This window comes from Cannabis sativa, chromosome 2, assembly GCF_029168945.1.
Source record: "Cannabis sativa cultivar Pink pepper isolate KNU-18-1 chromosome 2, ASM2916894v1, whole genome shotgun sequence".
Lineage (NCBI taxonomy): Eukaryota > Viridiplantae > Streptophyta > Magnoliopsida > Rosales > Cannabaceae > Cannabis > Cannabis sativa.
The window spans coordinates 43,120,923-43,144,583 of record NC_083602.1 but is presented as its reverse complement, the minus strand read 5'-3'; the positions used below and the strand labels follow the sequence as shown (position 1 = coordinate 43,144,583).

At 30.3% G+C, this 23,661-nt stretch overlaps 1 protein-coding gene across 1 annotated transcript; it reads left to right on the top strand.

The window, feature by feature from the left end:
- The first annotated feature begins 19,024 nt into the window (after nucleotides 1-19,024).
- LOC115719847 (uncharacterized) lies at nucleotides 19,025-20,317 on the top strand. Its single transcript, XM_030649033.2, has one exon. The coding sequence runs from the start codon at nucleotides 19,025-19,027 to the stop codon at nucleotides 20,315-20,317; it is 1,293 nt and encodes a 430-aa protein (XP_030504893.2).
- The last annotated feature ends 3,344 nt before the right edge of the window (nucleotides 20,318-23,661 follow it).

Below are 23,661 nucleotides of genomic sequence, written 5' to 3'. Positions count from 1 at the left end.
GGTTTACTTTATGTTTAGATGCATATAGGTTGTTGCTAAATAAAATGTCACACCATGATAGATTTTCTTTAGGCACATTTAGTTTTTGGGCCTATTCAATTAATAACAGTTGTTCATTTTAAGGTTAAATTCCTCTCTTTTGGGCCTTGTGTGAAAGTTGGGGGCCAATAGAAGTGGGTACGATATACTGAACCCAGCTCCCCCTCACATGAACTACATCAATTGTGAAGGCCCATTTGCCTGATTTGGACAACTGTACTAGGTTAATTAAATTAGTTTAACCTAATAAAAATTGATTAGCAACATAATTAACTTTTAAAATATATGAAATTTATTTTTCATTTTAATATTTTAAAGTTAATTGTTAGAAAAACACTCTTAGTTTAATGAAATTATTTCTAGATAAACTATCTGTATTTTTCTTGTATTTAATTAAATAAAGAATTATAACTAACTAGATCATTTTTGAAGCTTATATTATTTCATTAAATATTCCTATTTAAGTTGTAAATTAGTTATTTCTAACTAATTTTATTTATCAACTTAAATTTGAATATCTTTTGAATTTCAAAATTAAGTTGAGGAATTCTAGGAATTGGTTATTGAAGATTCTTAAGATATTTTTTAAGTTGATATTTTTTAAAATATACATCAACTTAAAATGGAATATTTTTCAAATTAGGTGGTGACAACTTAATTTTGATATTTAATTAAATTTTATTTGAAAAGTATTTAAGTTGAATATTTTAGATTTTTTCTAAAACAACTTGAATTAGATACTTTTTCAAATTTAGAAAAACACTTAGTTATAGAAATATATTCTAGATAGTTATTTCTAGAACTAGTTATTTTCTAATATTAAATTAAGAGAATATTTTAGATTGTAAAATTAATTGTTTAATAATTAATTTTGGTACAATCTAAGTTAATATATTTTCCTAGTATTAAACTAGAATTAATAATTAAGTCTCCTCTATAATTAATTATTTATTTCTTGAATTTAGCACATTTAATTAAATTGAAAATTTAAATATCTAAGTTGATTTTCATCATGATACTTAAATATTATTATTTTCATGTTATTTAATTAAAATAGAGAATTATTTTAAGTTGGAAATTTTCTTTAAAATTTCATAACAGCTTAAATTTGAATAATTTCAAAATATATTTTTTATTAATCAATTTTCGAAATTGCATTTAATTATGCAAGATATTTTTGAGTTTATCTTGAAAAATAGATTAAAGTTGTAAATTAATTATTTATTTTAATTAATTTTTGAACCAACTTGAATCTATGATTTTTTTCATTTATTGATTAATGAACTAAAATATATTATAAGTAGAAAATGAATTAATTACTCAATGAAAGACTAGATAGATATTATTTTTGCTTGAAGTATTTTTCTAGTAATGTTTAATTTATTTTTATTTTATTTTAAAGCTTTTTTCGAAAATTGTATTCTTATATACTTTAATGCAATATATATTTATTGAAAATTAAATTTGAGTTGTAAATTAATTTAAATTAATTTTGAAACAACTTAAATTGAATAATTTTCTAAATATTTATTGGAAATTATTACTAAGATGGAAATAATTTATTTTATTTTCATATCCATCTAAGTATAATTTTGTAAATATTAAATTAAAATTTATATTTAGAATTTTTCATTCTAAATTAGAAATTTTAATTAAATAAATATATATTTAAAATAAATTGATTAAAATAAATATTAGAAGAAAATACAACTCTTTAAAATAATGAGCTTTTAGTTATAAGGATATTCGATCTCCATTGTTGGTCTTACAATAGTTAAATGTTTTCAATATAACCTCGAGACGCTAGACTTCGTCCCCCTTATGGATGGTTATTCGTTGAACGCATTTAACACCGTAAGATCTCATTTGATAAGTGTTTTGTAAGTTTTCGTCTCTATTAGACTCTCCCCTACGGTGACTACTTAGAGATAAACTTATAAAACATGAAACAATGGTGGAAGCTCATAAAATGAGAATAGTCTTGACTCTCGCCTACCGGGACAACGTTGGATTCTTATTTTGATCTAATAAAAGGTTGCTAGAATGGTATGCATTTTAGATGAGCTGACAACTCTATTCAATGAATGATACTTTGACTCTCGCCTACCAGGACACTGTATCAGTTTGTTGGAAACCTTGGAAATTATTTAGATGTGCCTGTTTTGTATTTTCACATGTCTTTGTTATTTGCTAAATGCTTGATAATTTCTGAATTGTGTATGAATTTATATTGAACCATGTTATTTTCTGTTATTAAGTTGTAGTTTAATTTCGAATCTTAATTGTTGGTCTAACTTGGTTTGTTGTTCTAATGGAACAAATCCCTAAAGGATTGTCAACCATTAGACAAACATAATAGTGTTAGATCTCGATAGATAAATATTGTAAATGCAACATCTAGCTGTTCATCAATTGATGACACCTTAGACTAGTATTTACAACATGAAACAAGAAGAATATATAAATAAGAATAACTTTGACTCTCGCTAATCGGAGCATAGTTGGATTCTTATTTAAATTCGAAATTATCCTTATTCCTCTTAGCTTATTCATTTCAAATTAGCTTAAATATATATCATTGGATGAATGGTTTATAAATCATTCGATGTCATTCTATATTTTCCCTTAAGGAATTGAATGACGTATTTGATTATATTCCCAAAATTCTATACCAAATTGATATAAATCCTCAATCTTAGAAATCTCCTACTTGTATAGGCAAATGAGACTTAGAGTTAAATTAGTAGTGGTGGTCCAAGAAAGAATTACTCATTATATTTGGTATAAATTTAAGTCTTTGACTTTAAATTTTAGATCCCGAATATAAATTTCTTATATTTCTATTTCCAAAATACCATTTTTCTATCAATGGTTTTAATAACCATTTTTCTATCAATGGTTTTAATAACCATTTTTCTATCAATGGTTTTAAACTGTATGTTAGTATGGAATATGAATTTAGTATTCTGTGACCAGGATCCACTTGCACTATTCCAAGAACTCTTTATTGTAACTAAACCTAAGTCATCAAAAGACACAACCATATTTTATAAATCTATGGCATTTGTATCTTATTCATAGTGGTTTTGACAAGATCATTCTCTGCAAAGAGTCATTATGCCTATATCCACTGAAAGTAAGTTCATCTCATTCGCAGATGGATGTACATTCAGGGGTGGATATGAGTTTTCGTTATATTCTTAAGACGATCACTCTAGATTTTACCTTATGCAAAAGAAATTTGAAATGTTTGAAAAATTTCATGAATTTCTAGCAATGGTGAAAAACCATTAAGGTAAGTGGTTCAAGATCTTGCGAACTGATAGGGGTGGAGAAATATTTGGTACATATGCAGTTTAAAGATTATTAAATTGATTTTTGAATCATATCCAAACTTACCTCCCCAGAAATTCGATTTGCATATTGATGATTAGTTACTAATTGTTGCCTAAGTCCTTCTAGGGATATACCCTAGTGATAAGAAAATTTCAGAATGATGGAATGGTTGTGTACTTAGTATTAAGCATTACTAGATTCATGGATGACCTAATCGAAATCTTAAGAAAGGCTAGAAATGTTAACTGAGGTTTGCATGTTTGTTAGCTATTCTAAGTGATTAGGGGTGGACCATCCCATAGTCATTAGATAAGAAAGTTTTTGTTTAAACAAATACTACTTTTTCTAAGAAAATGACTAAGTCTGAAAACATAGTAGCAAATAAAGGAGATATTTTTTTCTCTTGATTCCAAAAAGTGTTCTATCATCTTATTCTTTACAAGATGGTCCCACTGCCTCTATTGTCTTTACACAACCGAAGAGGTCAATACCATTTAATTTTGTTAGACATAATTCACGGTACCTTGTCGTAGTGGGAGGGTTTCTTGGAACTCACCTTCTTATGATTTGGAAGACACTAGTGATTAAAATCCATTGTGAGTTTAAACAAGTAATGGATTGTCAAAATAAGAAACTAAGAAGAAAAGCCAAGAGAACTATGATTTAATCCATTCACATGGAACAACCAAAAGTTTTTTATTACAAGGACAAGAAAGGAAATTTTCGTTTGTAAGTCTATTCAATGGACCTAACAAAACTTCCTGTTCCTAGTATTATAGTTTTGAGTTTATCTAAACCTATGGCCTATGGTATATTTGGTAATTACTTACTCTAATGCAAGCAACTTACTTTAGTAAGATGCCGAAGCATTTTCTTTTCTAATGGCAATCTATAGAACCTTCTCGACTTCTAGACATAGATTTTATTTATCTAAGGAAAAGTCTCAACTATTCCAGAAAAGATAAAGCCATGAAAGAATTCCTTGAATCAACAGTGAGAGGTCTCAGATATGCTTTAGTATGCCTTAGACCAGACACCTGCTGTTGAGTGGGAGTAATGAGTAGGTATCAGATTAATCTAGGAAAGGAACATTAGAAGACAATCAAGTTAATCTTAAGATCAAGAAGAGGAACTATATGTTAGTCGATAAGGGCCTATTTAATACTCTTAGACTACACCAAATCAGATTTCTAGACTTGCCTTAGTGCTAGAAAGTCTGCTGATGTAACGCCCTAATGCTAAGGCACGCTACAGTGCTTTTTCAATTACAGTGCAATCTTCGCTAATCGAAGAGTTTTCTTGAAAAACGTGTCAATTTAAAACTTTTATATTAATTAATAAACTTAATAATATATTAAAATATTTACAAGTGCCGGGATCCCGTTTTCAAACTTTTTAAAAGTAATATTTCAAAATACACACTTTCCAGGTCGCACAACGACTATCAAAATACTATTCCCAGATGTCCCGAGACCGAACACTCCAGGTCGCGCTGCTTTGACATGTACAATCCCATCCGAGCTCAGGTTCACTCCAGTTCAGTTATCGCCTTTCCTTTACCTACACATGAAAGTAGAACTGTGAGTCAACAGACTCAGTAAGAAAAGCATATAACATATCATACAACTTTCGACTTGTAACTAGGCGCCCATACACCTATTTACAAGGCTTATCAACTGATTAAGAACGTTCTTAATGGTTGGTGCTATTGACCATGATATCACCCACTACCAGCACTATGAACGCACTGCGGGACCGGCACTATGTTCGTACCGCCATGATAGCATCAATGGCACCCAAGAGTACAATTGGCCATAATATCACTCTTAACCAGTACTGTACCTGTACTGCCGAACCGACACAATTGTTGTGCCGCTATGATAGCGCCAATTAATACTCTCTGGGGTAAATATTGTTGGGTTTTATGCCCTAAATAAAACTCATTACAATCTGATTAGTTATCAATTTAGAAGTGAATTATGATTACATGTATGTTACATGTTTATGGTTTAATACATATACTTGATATATGCACAAAATTAGTTAAATCCAGAACATATAGTTATTCACAATTACAGTATCGTCAATACAGTGGAATGTGATTGTGATTATATGATTCAAAAGATTTGGTCCCTGTTCATCAGTGTTTTGGATTTACACTGATGTGATAATCAGCGATAAAGTATACTTACACTTGGAGTAAGTGTTATGTTCTTTCCAGAACATTGGCAAAGTATACTGGTTTCGAATACATGGAGTATGCATTGGACTGGACCGATATTGAACTTGGTTAAAGATATTGTAAACTTACCGTTGTATCTTTCCAAGTCAATGTCAGAAGTTGATCTTAGATTAAGAGAATCTAAATCCTGATATGCTTAGGCTCAATCTCAGGAGTGCTATTCTTGTTCTTTGATTTATTAGTTAAAGCCTGCTTTGAGTCAGGATAATACATATATTTTGGGAACATGATAGCATAACTGAATAGGGAGTGCTAAACATAAATATGGAAATCTATAGCTTCTACTGGTGTATAGAAGTAAAGTGATGATTCCTTTTGAGCTTAGTTAAATAGAAGTAAATGGATGAGCTCTTGTTTCAGTGACTATATATTAGATCACTAAAACATCATTTACAGGTAACTAAGTGTTCAAATGGGCAAAATACATTGAGGGGTGTAAACGGTAAATTGGTCCCGTCTCGATGTAAATCATCTATATAGAGGATCTCTAAATCACATTAAGATTATAACAATGGTTAAATGAGATAGCATATTGATATCGTGAAACATATGATATGCTCTATATAAGTCTGAGAGTGCAATTCCAAGTTCTAAGAGTGGATTCAACGAGGAATTAATAAGTTAGGGATTTACTTGGTAAATCGGTTCAACTTATTGGAAGCTCAGAATATAGATCCATGGTCCCCATTCTAGTTGAGACTATACTGTTTGTAGGACTCTATAATTGATTTATGATTAATCAATTATAATTCTAAAAGTTAGACTATGTTTAATTTGTGAATTCTCACAGTTTAGGGATGAAATTGTAAATAAGAGGGTTTCTAGGTTTAATTATTAATTATGAGACTTTGCATGTCTGAATTAATAATTAATTTTAAATGGCAATATTATTTAATAATCTATTTTAGTTATTAAATAATTGGTTTTGGCATTTAAATGATTAGAATTGGAAAAATGGCATTTTTGGAGAAATAGAAATAAAATTGAGGAAACTGCAAAATCCATGTGAGGCCCATTCACACCATGGCCGGCCACATCATTGCTTTTTCCCAATTATTATTTTTCAATTTAATTTGTCATTTAATTGCTAATCAAAGCCTAGCCTAAATAGGAAAGTGGTGAATCACACTAAATAAGGCAGTTATTCAATTACACAGTAAAAGAGGAAAACTGTTTATTTGGAAAGTTGTGATCTTCCCTTTTCCTATTTATAGCAGCCCCTCTCCTCTCTTTGTATGCATGTGTTTTGCTTGAGAAAACTTTGCTTTGCAAAGTGTGTCACACGAAATTAAGAGAGAAAAACAAGAGAGAAATTTCGAAATCCCTAGTGAGAGAGAAGTGCCCACTCACATCATTCAGTATCTCATCATAGTTTGGAAGACTGTGAAGGATCACATCCAACTGAAGAACTTTCGGGCTCAGATCTTGATTATACTCTGCTACAGACAGGAATCAAGGGTTAGAGATCTGAGTGGAAGGAGACATTAATTCCGCTGCAATCACTGTAAGTTATTCTTAACTTTTATGTGTTTAGTTCATCGTTTTAGAAGTTCAATATTAGGTTGTTAAATCAACATACTTGCAAATAGATCTAAGATCCTGGATAATTAAATACCAACAACTGGTATCAGAGCCATGGTAATTGATTTGCTTGCAAGAAATTTGGACTTAAAACGATTTGCTTGTGATTTGGATGGTTTCATGTTGTGTCATATTGATGTTTGATTGATGTTTGTGATTTCTTGGAAAAATAATTGATTGTCTGTATCTGGAATTATTTTTATTGGATAGTTTGGAAAATTCTAAGCAATTTACTTTTTTACAGAACTCGATTTCGATTTAATTTGAATTAGTTATGAATTTTTTAAAATCGGGAAAAACCTAGGTGGTGAGCACCTCTCCTACGCGCGCGAAAATCATGCGCAGGGGTGCTTGCGCCCAGATTTCTGGGCTGTATCTCCCCTCCCACGCGCGCGGACAGCATGCTTTGCATGCTGTACGTACCACCTGCTATTTTCTTCGTTTTCTTCGATTTTTCATGCTATTTCATGGAATTAAATTCCGATTTTTTGTGTAGTTTTGTATGTTGATTTTTGTTTTTCAAATTTCAAATCTAATTATCAGAAATAAATTAATTTTAATTTTAAAATTAATTTTAGATATTAGTGTAATTTGATTTTGAAAATAGGAAAAAATCAAGTTTTGCTTACCCTTTTCTTATTTCCTTTAAAATTTGATTATTTTATTTTTTTTAAGGTCAGATATTTTTTTTGGGTAACTTGACCTTAATTAAAATAAGATCATAATAATCATGATAATTTTAAAAGAGGAAATAAGGTATTTTTGTTAACTTTTAAATTTTGTTATTTTTCAATTAAATTAAATAGTAAAATAAGAAAAGGGTATGTATTTACCATTTTCTATTTTATTATTTAATTTATTAAATAACATGAAATTTAAAAGGAAAGTTAGCAATTTAATTTTGAAATGCATTTAGGTTACCCAAAACCTAATTTTTCAAAATGGTAGGTTTAATTTTAATATTATTTTTCGAAATATAGATTTAAAATTAAATAAATCCTACATCCAACTATCCAAATCTAACCTTGTTACAGGAGTATGTGTTTTAGATTGTTTGTAAGTTTTTTCTAAAACCTATTATTACTTGATCTAAATTGCCAGGGTTAACTTGTTGACATATCAAATGATCTGATTTTAACCCACGGTTCAATTGATGATAGATCAAGTAGATAATTTGTAACAGGTAGATTTTACAAACTTCTTTTATCTGTGTATGACCTAGTAACATGATAGGATCCATCCAAATCTGTGTGCCTGTGTGAGCCTATATGTTTAATTTCTATTATAGATACATATAGGTTGTTGTTGCTAAATAAAATGTCATAACCTGATAGATTTTATTTAGGCTCATTTAGTTAATGGGCCTATTCAATTAATAACAGTTGTTCATTTTAAGGTTAAATTCCTCTCTTTTGGGCCTTGTGTGAGAGTTGGGAGCCTTAGAAGTGGGTGCGACACACTGGACCCAGCCCCCCCTCACATGAACAACCCCAATTGTGAAGGCCCATTTGCCTGATTTGGATAACTGTGCTAGGTTAATTATATTAGTTTGACCTAATAAAATTGAATAGCAACATAATTAATTTCTTCGAAATTAATTTAAGAAAAACATAGTTTAATGAATTTCATTTCTAGATAAACTATTTGTATTTTTCTTGTATTTAATTAAATAAAGAATTTTAACTAACTAGATTCTTTCTGAAACTTACTTTTATTATTTCATTAAATATTCTTATTTAAGTTATGAATTAGTAATTACTAATTTTATAATAACTTAAATTTGAATATATTTTGATAATAATATTAAGCTGAGGAATTCTAGGAATTAGTTATTGAAGATTCTTAGAAGATATTATTTTAAGTTGGTTTTAAACTTAAAAAGGGAATATCTTTAAATTAGGTAGTTACCACCTAATTTTGATATTTAATTAAATGATGTTTGGAAAATTTTAAGTTAGTAAATTATAGATACTTTCTATAATAACTAAAATCAGATATTTTCCAGATCTTGAAAAGATACTTAGTAGAATTGAGATATTTTCTAGATAGTTATTTCCATACTAATTATTATTTCTAATCTAGGAAAATATCATTGATTGTGAAATTAATTGGTTAATAATTAATTTTGGTACAATTCAATTAAGGATATTTTTCCTTGTATTAAGTTGGAAATTAATGATTAAGCCTTCTCTATACTTAATTATTTATTTCCTGAATTTAATACATTTAATTAAATTGAAAATTAAATGTCTAAGTTGATTTTCATAATGATACTTAGATATTGTTATTTTCATGATATTTAATTAAATAAGAAAATTATTTTAAGTTGGGTATTTCCATAACAACTTAAATTTGAATAATTTTCATAATATATTCTATTTATTTTATTAATCATTTTTCAAAATAGCATTTAATTATGCAAGATGATTTTGAATTTATCTTGAAAGATAGATTGAAGTTGTAAATTAATTATTTTAATTAATTTTGAATCAACTTAAATCAATGATCTTTTCATTTAATGATTAATTTAAAATAAAGGAACTGAAATATATTATTAGAAATTGGATTAATTAGTCAAGAAAATCTAGATAGATAATATTTTTGCTTGAGGTATTTTTTCTAAGTAAGGTTTGATTTATTTTAAATGTATTTCAAAAAAAATTGTGTATTTTTGGAAATACTATATATATATATATATTTGTAGAAAATTTTAATTTGAGTTGCAAATTAATTTAAATTAATACAACTTAAATTAAGTAATTTTCTTAATATTTGTTGGAAAATTAACACTAAGATGGAAATAATTCATTTTCTTAACCATCTAAGTTTAATTTTACAAATATTAAATTAAATTTTATTTAGATTCTATTCTAAATTTAAAATTTAATAAATATATATATAGATTTAAAATAAATAAATAATAGAAGAAAATACAATTTAAATAATGAGCTTTATTATTTTTGAGATATTCGATCTCCATTGTTGGTTTTACATAGCTATTGTTTTAGTGAGTAATCCTCCCTAATGGAGGAACGTTCATTAACAAGTTAGCACCGTTTAATCTCGAAAGATAAGTATGTTTGTAAGTGTTTTATATTGGTATTAACCACCCTAATGGTGGGTACTGTATAAGACTTACAAACATATGAAACAATGGTAGAAGCTCATGAAATAAGAATGACCTTGACTCTCGCCTAAACGGGACAACGTCAGATTCTCTTTTCGATCGAATAAAAGGTTGCTAGAATGTTTGCTATTCTAGATGAGCTGACAACTCTATTCAATGAATGATAGCTTTGACTCTCGCCTAAATGGGACAACCGATATCGCCTTGTTGAAAACCTTGGAAATTATTTAGGTTTGAATTTTTTTTTGTATTTTCTCTAGTCATTCCTACTTGCTGTATGCTGATAATTTCTAAATGAGATTTTGTGATAAACCATAACTGATATCTATATATTATCTTGTAGTATCCTGAATTGAAATGTCAAATCCCATGTTGTCACTCTTAACTGAAAATAAGCTAAATGGGTCTAACTTCCCAAAGTGGAGAGAGAACATTCATATTGCTCTCATAGGTGAAAGTGCCTCGTTTGTGTTGACTGAGCCGTCCCCTGAGCAGCCAAGTGACAATGCAACCAAAGCTGTAAAAGAGAAGTTCGAGCGTTGGCATAATGCTAACAATAAAGCTCGTTACTTCATGCTTTCCAAGATGGTTGACACCTTGAAAACAAGGTTTGCAAACACCGTCACGGCCGCGAAATCATGACGCAGTTAACTGAGCTATTCGGTATGGCATCTATTCAGTCTCGTTTCGACGCGACTAAGAAATTCATCAACGCACGGATGGAACCCCATCAGAATGTGCGTGATCACCTTCTCCAGATGGCTAGTTATTTCCAAAGAAGCCCAGAATCATGGTGCTGAAATGGATCAGACTACTCAAGTGAGTCTCATCTTGAATAGCCTGACTCCAGATTTTCTGCCCTACACATCAAATTATGTCATGAATAAGAAGGAACAAGACTTTCATACTTTAGTGAATGACCTTCAGACATATGAAAATTTGATTGGAGGTCCCAAGAAAAGAGGGAATAAACCTCAGAATTCTGGAAATGGTAATAAGACAAGTAATCCTGAAGCACTTGTTGCTTCTACTTCCAAATCCCATCATAAGAAGAAGTGGAAAAATGCCAAGAAGCGAGCTCAAGCTGCGAATGCAGCTAGGAACAAAAATGCTGGAGCTTCTGGCAATACACAAAAAGGAAAATGTTTCTACTGCAATGAGAAAGGCCATTGGAAATACCAATGTCCTAAGTATCTCGCAAAGAAACAAGGTATTTTCTTTATAAACTGATGTGTTTTTAGTGAATTATTATCCTTTTGGATTAATAATTCTGGACTACTAACCTTGTTTATTATTCTTCTTATAGCTAAAGCTTCTTAAACTCGGGTGCTGTCTTAACGAGTTGGATTAGAAAGCTGGATGGTGGATGGAGATTGTCTACAATAAAGAAGAAGCTCTTTCATTTGAATTAATTGTTTAGTTTTTCAAACAATTTGGATTTCAAGTTTGGGATCTTACTTCCCTGTTTGGTTCTCATAAATATTGCAAACAATTTTTTTTTGGTTTATAATAAAATATCTTTTTCAATTATATTGCAATTTATGAGTTGAGCTTCAGTTCTTTATTTTATCTATTACCGATTATTATATTTATTATGTTTGAATGTGTATGTGTTTTTTATTATTGATGCAAATTCAAAAAGTATTTAAGCTCTTTACAGAGTTATTACTACATAAACACTAGAAGTTTTTCTATGTTTATGAATAATTGTTAGTTCCAAAAATAATTATTTGAGAATTTGTTTAATAAAAAGATCTTTTGATCTGATAGGGGTGGAGAAAAGTTAAGAATAATATGCAGTTCAAACGATTTTTTATATCTAATGAACTCTGGATTATATTCAACTCCACAGACTCACTCTCTATCACACTTAGAGATTTACAACCTTTAGGGGTGGACCATAATCTCTATAAACTTAGGGGTGGATTTTATTCTACAGTACCCTTTGTGACACATAATTTTAAACATGGAAATAATATAATAAATTAGCTATTATCAGAATAAATTCTTGATCTTGATTATATGTTCCAGTTTAGATTTACTGTTGTAATAATTATTGATACCATTAAAGTTCTTTGATAATGTTTCACATTACCTTGGTTGAGTGGGAGAATATTAAAATTCTTTACCCATCTTCTTTTGGTTGATAATTGTGATAGGAACTTAAGAACACCTCTGATAAAAACAAGTCTAACCATTCACATGGATAGAAATAACTTATCAGAATTATGAGAGTAAGATAGAAGAATTCTTGCATAGTCTATTCGAAAGACTGATTCAAGATGTCTATTTCTCATAATATTTTATGGTATCTTGATTTGATTGCTTAAATCTCTAGCAAGTATTTATCACTTCAAATACTAGACTGCTATGTTGTTGACCTAATCTTAAAGAAACTTACAGTTTCAGCTTAAGATAATAAGTCACAATAAGATGTTCCCAGAAACAATAGTAAAAGGTTAAAAGTTTCTAACCAGACATCTGCTATTGAGTGGGAGCCATCTGAGATGTAATCAAATGGGGAACATTAAGGGACAATCAAGAAAGATTTACAAAAGTGACGTATATGTTATTAAGGAACTATGCATTGGTGATCCTGATATGCACACCGACTCATTGTGAGATGGTGGTTACTCTGGGGGTGGAAGAATCATTATAGAAGAGTGTTAAAACCCATCTATAATAATTCAAGCTTCATCAGAGAAGATATAACTTTGTAAATTCAAAATTACTAGAAAGTTATTTTACTGAAGAAAATTCTACACTGCATTATCTCAATTCCAAATTTTAAAATTTGAGAGATATGTCTTCTGGTTGTTCAGATGTACTTAATGGGCAGTAAGGATTTCAGTATCCCTTGATGAGTAAAGCATAAGTTAGGAAAGTTTCATGTGTCTCATGAACCTGATTCCAGATATATGGGTGGATTCAAAGATACTACACTTGATCAGAGGATCAAGACAAAAGATTGATTGTAATGCACTACTTGTTTTATGTTAGTGCAAGTGGGAGTTTGTTGGGTTTTATGCCCTAAATAAAACTTATTACAATCTGATTAGTTATCAATTTAGAAGTGAATTATGATTACATGTATGTTACATGTTTATGGTTTAATACATATACTTGATATATGCACAAAATCAGTTAAATCCAGAACATATAGTTATTCACAATTACAGTATCGTCAATACAGTGGAATGTGATTGTGATTATATGATTCAAAAGATTTGGTCCCTGTTCATCAGTGTTTTGGATTTACACTGATGTGATAATCAGCGATAAAGTATACTTACACTTGGAGTAAGTGTTATGTTCTTTCCAGAACATTGGCAAAGTATACTGGTTTCGAATGCATGGAGTATGCATTGGACTGGACCGATATTGAACTTGGTTAAAGATATTGTAAACTTACCGTTGTATCTTTCCAAGTCAATGTCAGAAGTTGATCTTAGATTAAGAGAATCTAAATCCTGATATGCTTAGGCTCAATCTCAGGAGTGCTATTCTTGTTCTTTGATTTATTAGTTAAAGCCTGCTTTGAGTCAGGATAATACATATATTTTGGGAACATGATAGCATAACTGAATAGGGAGTGCTAAACATAAATATGGAAATCTATAGCTTCTACTGGTGTATAGAAGTAAAGTGATGATTCCTTTTGAGCTTAGTTAAATAGAAGTAAATGGATGAGCTCTTGTTTCAGTGACTATATATTAGATCACTAAAACATCATTTACAGGTAACTAAGTGTTCAAATGGGCAAAATACATTGAGGGGTGTAAACGGTAAATTGGTCCCGTCTCGATGTAAATCATCTATATAGAGGATCTCTAAATCACATTAAGATTATAACAATGGTTAAATGAGATAGCATATTGATATCGTGAAACATATGATATGCTCTATATAAGTCTGAGAGTGCAATTCCAAGTTCTAAGAGTGGATTCAACGAGGAATTAATAAGTTAGGGATTTACTTGGTAAATCGGTTCAACTTATTGGAAGCTCAGAATATAGATCCATGGTCCCCATTCTAGTTGAGACTATACTGTTTGTAGGACTCTATAATTGATTTATGATTAATCAATTATAATTCTAAAAGTTAGACTATGTCTAATTTGTGAATTCTCACAGTTTAGGGATGAAATTGTAAATAAGAGGGTTTCTAGGTTTAATTATTAATTATGAGACTTTGCATGTCTAAATTAATAATTAATTTTAAATGACAATATTATTTAATAATCTATTTTAGTTATTAAATAATTGGTTTTGGCATTTAAATGATTAGAATTGGAAAAATGGCATTTTTGGAGAAATAGAAATAAAATTGAGGAAACTGCAAAATCCATGTGAGGCCCATTCACACCATGGCCGGCCACATCATTGCTTTTTCCCAATTATTATTTTTCAATTTAATTTGTCATTTAATTGCTAATCAAAGCCTAGCCTAAATAGGAAAGTGGTGAATCACACTAAATAAGGCAGTTATTCAATTACACAGTAAAAGAGGAAACTGTTTATTTGGAAAGTTGTGATCTTCCCTTTTCCTATTTATAGCAACCCCTCTCCTCTCTTTGTATGCATGTGTTTTTCTTGAGAAAACTTTGCTTTGCAAAGTGTGTCACACGAAATCAAGAGAGAAAAACAAGAGAGAAATTTCGAAATCCCTAGTGAGAGAGAAGTGCCCACTCACATCATTCAGTATCTCATCATAGTTTGGAAGACTGTGAAGGATCACATCCAACTGAAGAACTTTCGGGCTCAGATCTTGATTATACTCGCTACGGACAGAATCAAGGGTTAGAGATCTGAGTGGAAGGAGACATTAATTCCGCTGCAATCACTGTAAGTTATTCTTAACTTTTATGTGTTTAGTTCATCGTTTTAGAAGTTCAATATTAGGTTGTTAAATCAACATACTTGCAAATAGATCTAAGATCCTGGATAATTAAATACCAACAAATATCACTCTTAACCAGTACGATGCTTGTACTGCCGAACCGACACAATTGTTGTGCCGCTATGATATCACCCAAAACATACACAATCATACATACGTCATGCATATATCTCATTTAACACGCTATATACAGTTCTTACCTGTTTTCCGAATTCAAGTGTGTTGGCCGACCTGAACGGAAATGCTCGCGCTAGATGGATGCCGTAATCACATTAAGTGCAACACTGATGAATGACTCACTAAATCACTTTCCAGGGACTTAGACTTGAAACTAAAAGTTCCCAATCAATATACAACATGGCAATACCCTAAATATCTCAAAATTGGGAAAAACTAGGGTTCAAAAAATTCTCCCAACCGGCAGACCGGTTTCAACCGAAAGTCCAAAAACTGGACACCAACCGGTCGACCGGTTGGTACAGGTCCCCCAGAACCGGTCGACCGGTTCTGTGCTGGGAACACAAAAACCAACCCCCTCACTCAATTCAACCCCAAACTTAACCAAACTCTCCAGGGTACCTATACAATGCATTTACAACATTTTCCAACCAACAAAACCAAGAAATAACCACTAAGTTAAATTATGCCATTAAAGACCTAAGTTAAGGTTTTTTATACTCAAATTAACACAACACCTAAATTAACCAACCAAACCAGCTGCTATAACCCTTAATTACCCCAAACTAAACCTAGAATTTGATCCCTAAGCATTTCAAATCAAAACAGTCACCAATACTCAAAAACACAAGCTCAAACTAAGAAGAAAACTTTTAAAAACATGTTCTAGGATTCTAGGGCTTTACCTCTTGATGAATTCTCCTTGAATTCTAGCTAAATCACAGAAAATTGGAAGGGAAAAGTCTGATCTTTGCCCTTGCTTGCCCCAGCCGAAAGAAAGAGAGAGAAGGAGAGAGTTCTATCTTGATTTTCCTTTGTTTTCTTTTCTAAATTAATTCAAAATGAAAAATAGTTAATTGTAGTAATCCTTTGCTGAAAACTAATGCCATGTGTCATCAAATTAGGCAGCCACCAATCAACTTAATAGCAAATGACTAAAATGCCCCTTAACTTAAAACTAGGGTATTTCTAAAACTAGGGGTAAAATGGTCAAATCCCATAACCCCGATCAATCCCGATAATTTAATTTCTCTAAAATATTCCCCGCTAAGAAATAAAATTCTAAACTTACCCATGTGATCAATCTAGCCATCCATCGCATTTTCCGTTGTCGCCGGGCAAAAATTACAAAAATTGCATATTTCACATATTAATCAAACAATACCCCTAGAGTTTAATAAAATCTCCGAAATTGAGAAATTACAACTCTAATATTTATTTTTAAATATTGGGGTCCAAAATAATTAAATTCATAAATAATAATAAAATAATAGAAATTAGTGCTAATTGCCTTTTCTAATCCAATTTATTAAGACGGTCGTTACAGCTGATGAGATGGTGATTACTCTGGGGGTGGAGTAGTGATTTTGGAGAAGTGTAAAAACCTATCTGAAGTCTCTAAGTCTACCGGAGAGAGACTGAACGTTAAAGTTGCAGGAAAGGTACTTATTCAGTCTAAGGAAAGTTCTATACATTTTTGCACCGTTCCAACATTTCTTAACTACTAGTGTTACTTCATGATTAACCAAAAAGTAGTTTCCGAAAGTATAGAATCCAGTATCCCAAGAGAGTAGACATATAGAGAGGAATTTCACATTATCAAAGTTTTTTTTGTGATTAAGGAAATGTAATGGTGGAGAAAAGGTTGTGTTTAATTCAACCTGTCAGATCCTATTACGAGGAGTATACTATTACTACACTTGATTTGTAGATCAAGGTGTTGAGATTATTTGAAATGCACTTTTTTGTTTTATATTAGTGCAACTGGGAGTTTGTTGGGTTTTGTGCCCTAAATAAAACCCATTTCAATATAATCAGATTTACTCACAAGTATGTTGGAATTTATTTTACCAGGATCTTAGATCTACTCACAAGTATGTTGTTTAACACTCTAAATATAAACTTTCTAAAACGATAATTGATGAGTCCATATTTATCTTATAAATATGATTAATTTATTTATTAATATTCTTAAATTGATTCTTTAAATTATTGATTAGTGTGATTTTAATTTATTAGGTTATTTTAAATACTATTCATCCATTTAGAGTCTTTTGGAGGTATTTTAACATATTTTGGTGGAAAATAATGGAAGTCGACGAGCTCGATTGTACAAGGCAGAACTTAATTGCAAATTTGGACGAACTTAAAAGCAGAATTGGACTTGGAGCTCAACATGAAAGTGTTAGATCTCGTTCTTAGCTTTCCAGAACATCTTGAAACGTCCAATTCTGAGTAATATTGAGAGAGTTATGACCAAAATACTATTAGTCGTCGCAGTAGAAAATTTTTGAAAAAAAAGATAACGAAAAAATAGATAAATTTTCAAGAAGAGTTACGATTTTCTTATCTTTTGTTTAAAAGATGAGTTATCTTTATCTTTTATCCTAGATATTTCCTAATACTATTATAAATAGAATCCTAATTCTAAGAGGATTTATCTATCCACTATAAATAGAATCCTAATTCTAATAGGATTCAACTAACTTTCTCATTACTATAAATAAGACCTCTTAGGCTACAAATGGAAGAGAATCCAAAAAACTACAAATTAAATACTATGATTTTTATTAATGTCTAGTTCTGAGTAGTTTTCTTTTAGTTAAGGGTTATATCAAAACCCGAAACATGAATTCTTAATTTCATTATTGAATGTTAATTTTTAGTTTCCATTATATCAAATTGCTTCTATTCTTCTATGTTCAATGCTATGATTATTGTTTTAATCTTGTTTAGACGGCCGCTAAATTAGGTTTTACTTTAATCTACTGTCATCTTAGGATTACTATTCACCTAATAGTCTAGGATTCTAAGTGTTTGTGACAAATTACAATTTGTGATGAAGTATAGAACCTAGGTTAAATGAATTAAATGCTTCATTGATTTGTTGCCTAGATTAGTCTATCTCCATAAATCTCAATGCTTTATCTAAGTTAAATAAATTGCATGCTTCATGGATTTACTGCTTTAGGTAAAAGAGTTAATTATTGAGCGCTTCGCCTTGATTACATACAATAGGGAGATTGGGATAATAGACTGCTTCAGCATTATCTGCGGGATGAATAGTTTGATTGGAAACTGAAAATTACATTCTTTAATAGGAATTAGGAATGATTGTTGAGGGTGGCGAATAACCTTTAACTAGTTTCTCATATCGTATTCTTTACTTTAAATTTGTTCTTTTCTTTAATTTTTATTCTAATCTTCAAAACTCCCCTTTTCCTAATTCTTGTTACTAATTTGTGAATAATTGAATAAACATAGTCCTCGTGGGATTGACCCTTACTTACGATTATACTAAAATAATTGGAAGTATTGGAATAAAAAAAATAGTAAATTTGTTGTGGCTTACGACACGCATCAAATTTTTGGCGCCGTTGTCGGGGACTATTATTTTATTTTATTATTCATATTTAGTTTTTAGTATTTCTATTTTTTTTTTTAAAAAAAGAAAATTAGAAGAATAAATTATTAGATTTTTTTTTTAATAAAAATCAAAATAAAAGATAGATATTTAAAGAAAAATTTATTAGAATTTTTTTTTCTTTTTTTTTCTTTTTAATTTTTTTTACTAACTTGTGCTTCTAGTTGTGGTTTTAATTTTCAGATCTTCCTTTAGAAACATGGCGATGTACAATCCACAATACTATGATCCTTATTATACCTCGCCACAAGAGTATCAATATAATCCCTACTATGACACTTACACATACAATCAGCAATGGGGAGATTATTCTAGCACTTCGTACAATGAAATTAATCAATATGTTCAACCAACTTCTTACTATCCTCCTGTACTATCACCAGATCTAGAACGTGCTCTTATTGATATGAGCAACTCTTTGAAGGCTGCTACTTTGGAGATTAAACAAAATATGATACAGTGTCAGCAAAACTTTCAGAAAAATATGCAGATCTTTCAACAATCTCTACAAAAGTTAGAAAATCCTGCGAAGTCAAGGGAAACATCTACAAGTGAATATGAAATTCAATGTTCAAACATTATGCCTTCACAAGTAGAGAGTGATCCAATAGAGAATGTCAGTGGCATCACTGTCCAAAGTGGTATACAACTTGAATCACCACACCAAGAAGTTAATGATTTGATTCCAAGTCATGAAGTCAGAAATTCATCCCTTGAAGAGTCATCTCCACCGAAGGTTGAATCTCCTACTTTAGTTGGTCCACCATCACTGAAAAAGTCATACAAACCAATTGTACCAACTTATGTCCCTCCTCCACCTTTTCCAAGTAGATTGAAAAAATCAAAGAAAGAGGAGCCCATTAAGGAGATCCTTGAGACTCTTCCTAATATTGAGGTAAAAATTCCATGTCTTGAGGAAATCAAAGAAGAGACTCATTGTGCTAACATTCTTAAGGAGTTGTGTCCAAATGAGAAAAAGTTGAATGGATGTGAGAAAGTAAGTGTGGGGGAGAATGAGAATGTTGGTGTTCATCAAAGAAAGTTGTTGCGTGAGACAAGTACAATTCCATGCACAATTAGTAAAACCAGGTTTGATCATTGCATGATAGATTTAGGAGAAATTATTAATAATAAGTCTTATTTTAATTTTGCTTTTTTAAATCTTGGTCCATCAAGAAAAACTCAGGTTCTTATTCAATTGACTGATCAAACTAATGCTTATCCTTTAAGGATAGTTAAAGATGTTTTTGTGCAGGCTTATGGACTTGTCATTCCAGGTGATTCCTACATAATTGAGATGGAAGATGAGGGTGATCCCAATCCTACATCAACTCTATTTGGGAGACCCTTCTTACTCACTGCGAGTGAGAAGTTGGATACAAAAGCATGGATACTTAGAATGGAATTTGATGGTGAAACACTCAAATTCAATGTGTTAGATTCCATTCATAAATACATAAAGAATGTGTCTTTGTTAGAAGACCCAACGTGAAGATCATATGAGCACAACATGCAGTTGAGCTAACGACGTTAAACAAAGCAACCTTATGGGAGTTTTTCTTATCCTTTTATTTTTATTTTGCATTGATTTTATTTGATTGAGCCTTGAGGACAATGCTTATATTAAGTGTGGGGGGAGATTAATTGTTGTGTCTATCCAATATTTTTTTTATTTGTTTATCGTTTTTATAGTTTATATGATTTTCTTGCTTTAATTTTAGTAAGTGTGGATTGAATGAAATTCTGTTGACAATGATTGCTCATGTTTGATATGTGTTTTTACTTTGATGTCTTATGCATGGTCTCAGGAAAAATAATTTTGTTGATGATGAAATTCTAGTTATAATTTTAGGAAAAATGATAGATTCTCATGATTTGTGTGCTTAACTCATGATTAATTACTGCTCAAACTTGATTTTTTTAAAACTTTTGCACATCAATTGAATTATCATATTTGCTAATGTTTGGAAAGATGAATGCATGTTTGACTTTTCTTTTAAAGTCTCAACCACTCTAGAACTTGTTTGATAATCATTTGAGGCGAAATTGATAAATTACACATGATTTTGAGATATGATATAGGCATTTTTTTTTTGGATCGATTGAGCTTTTTAAGCCTACCCTATTTGTTAAATCCCTAGTTTTACCCAATTTGAGCCTAAATGTTGACATCTTTGTTTTTTCTTTTTAACCATATACAATAACCTTTAAGCCTAAAGAAAATCCTTATTCATCCTTTTTCACACTAGAGTATATTGATGTTTTATGTAAAGGTGTGAGAGTTTTGTTGATGAGAAAATATTCATGGTTCTGTATATGTGACGATGAAAAAAAATTATTATTCCCTTATAATTAATGTTTGCAAGTTGTAAGTATTTCAAAAAAAAAAAAATGAATACTTGCAACAATTTAAGTGTGGAGGAATAGTAAGTTTTATGGAAAAAAAAAGATACAAGATTGAATTGTTGAGGAGAGTGATTGGGGAATACAAATAGAAATTATTTGAGAGAATGTTGTATACATATGCTATGGTGTGATTTGAGCCCAAATTAACCTTTTTTATCTACCTTTCACCCTAGCCTTACATTATAACCCCCTAAAGTCCTATTGATCTTTAAATTATGTGTGATTACATTAGTGGAGAATGGTTTGATAATTAAGCTTATGGAGTGAATTTTCGTTGAAATACACATTTATTTTGAGAAAAATATTGATTGTTGACATGCATGAATTAATTTGAATGTTAGTAGTATGATGATTTGATTGCACACACACACACAAAAATTGGGTTTGAAAAGTAATTTATCTTGAGTTGAAATTCTAATGATTGAAGAGTTTGAATTTTCTTGGACTTATAAGTGGATGTACAATTTTTGAAACTAAAATTATTTTTCATAAAGACCGATTTGTTTAAGTATCATTCATTAAGTTACTCGAGGACGAGCAAGAGTCAAGTGTGGGGGAATTTGATGAGTCAATATTTATCTTTATAATATGATTAATTTATTTATTAATATTCTTAAATTGATTCTTTAAATTATTGATTAGTGTGATTTTAATTTATTAGGTTATTTTAAATACTATTCGTCAATTTCGAGTCTTTTGGAGGGATTTTAACATATTTTGGTGGAAAATAATGGAAGTCGACGAGCTCGATTGTACAAGGCAGAACTTAATTGCAAATTTGGACGAACTTAAATGCAGAATTGGACTTAGAGCTCAACATAAAAGTTTTAGATCTCTTTCTTAGCTTTCCAGAACATCTTGAAACGTCCAATTCTGAGTAATATTGAGAGAGTTATAGCCAAAATACTATCAATCGTCGCAGTAGAAAATTTCTGAAAAAAAAGATAACGAAAAAATAGATAAATTTTCAAGAAGAGTTACGATTTTATTATCTTTTGTTTAAAAGATAAGTTATCTTTATCTTTTATCCTAGATATTTCCTAATACTATTATAAATAGAATCCTAATTCTAAGAGGATTTATCTATCCACTATAAATAGAATCCTAATTCTAATAGGATTCAACTAACTTTCTCATTACTATAAATAAGACCTCTTAGGCTACAAATGGAAGAGAATCCAAAAAACTACAAATTAAATACTATGATTTTTATTAATGTCTAGTTCTGAGTAGTTTTCTTTTAGTTAAGGGTTATATCAAAACCCGAAACATGAATTCTTAATTTCATTATTGAATGTTAATTTTTAGTTTCCATTATATCAAATTGCTTCTATTCTTCTATGTTCAATGTTATGATTATTGTTTTAATCTTGTTTAGATGGCCGCTAAATTAGGTTTTACTTTAATCTACCGTCATCTTAGGATTACTATTCACCTAATAGTCTATGATTCTAAGTGTTTGTGACAAATTACAATTTGTGATGAAGTATAGAACCTAGGTTAAATGAATTATATGCTTCATTGATTTGTTGCCTAGATTAGTCTATCTCCATAAATCTCAATGCTTTATCTAAGCTAAATAAATTTGCATGCTTCATGGATTTACTGCTTTAGGTAAAAGAGTTAATTATTGAGCGCTTCGCCTTGATTACATACAATGGGGAGATTGGGATAATAGACTGCTTCAGCGTTATCTGCGGGACTAATAGTTTGATTGGAAACTGAAAATTACATTCTTTAATAGGAATTAGGAATGATTGTTGAGGGTGGCGAATAACCTTTAACTAGTTTCTCATATCGTATTCTTTACTTTAAATTTGTTCTTTTCTTTAATTTTTATTCTAATCTTCAAAACTCTCCTTTTCCTAATTCTTGTTACTAATTTGTGAATAATTGAATAAACATAGTCCTCGTGGGATCGACCCTTACTTACGATTATACTAAAATAATTGGAAGTATTGGAATAAAAAAAATAGTAAATTTGTTGCGGCTTACGACACGCATCAATAATTAAACACATATAAAGTTAAGAAAACCTTACATTGATATCAGCGGAATAATGTCTCCTTCCACTCAGATCTCTAACCCTTGTATCCTTTCTGTCGCAGAGTATTATCAAAGATCTGAGCCCGAATGTCCTTCTCTTTGTGTATGATCCTTCACAGTCTTCCAATCTATGATTGAGGTACCACTTGCTGGGTGTGGGAACTACTCTATCCCTAAGTGTAATGCCCTAATGCTAAGGCACGCTACAGTGCTTTTTCAATTATTGTGCAATCTTTGCTAATCAAAGAAATTTCTCGAAAAACGTGTCAAAATAAAATTTTTGCTTTAAACATTAAACTTTGTAAAATAATATAATATTTACAAATCCTGGGATCCCGTTCTTTTAAACTTTGTAAAATTTACTTTTCAAACTATACATTCAAA

Bases quoted from the DNA above. Each gene is read 5' to 3' on its own strand.
- LOC115719847 (XM_030649033.2), top strand. From the start codon at position 19,025: ATGGCGATGTACAATCCACAATACTATGATCCTTATTATACCTCGCCA.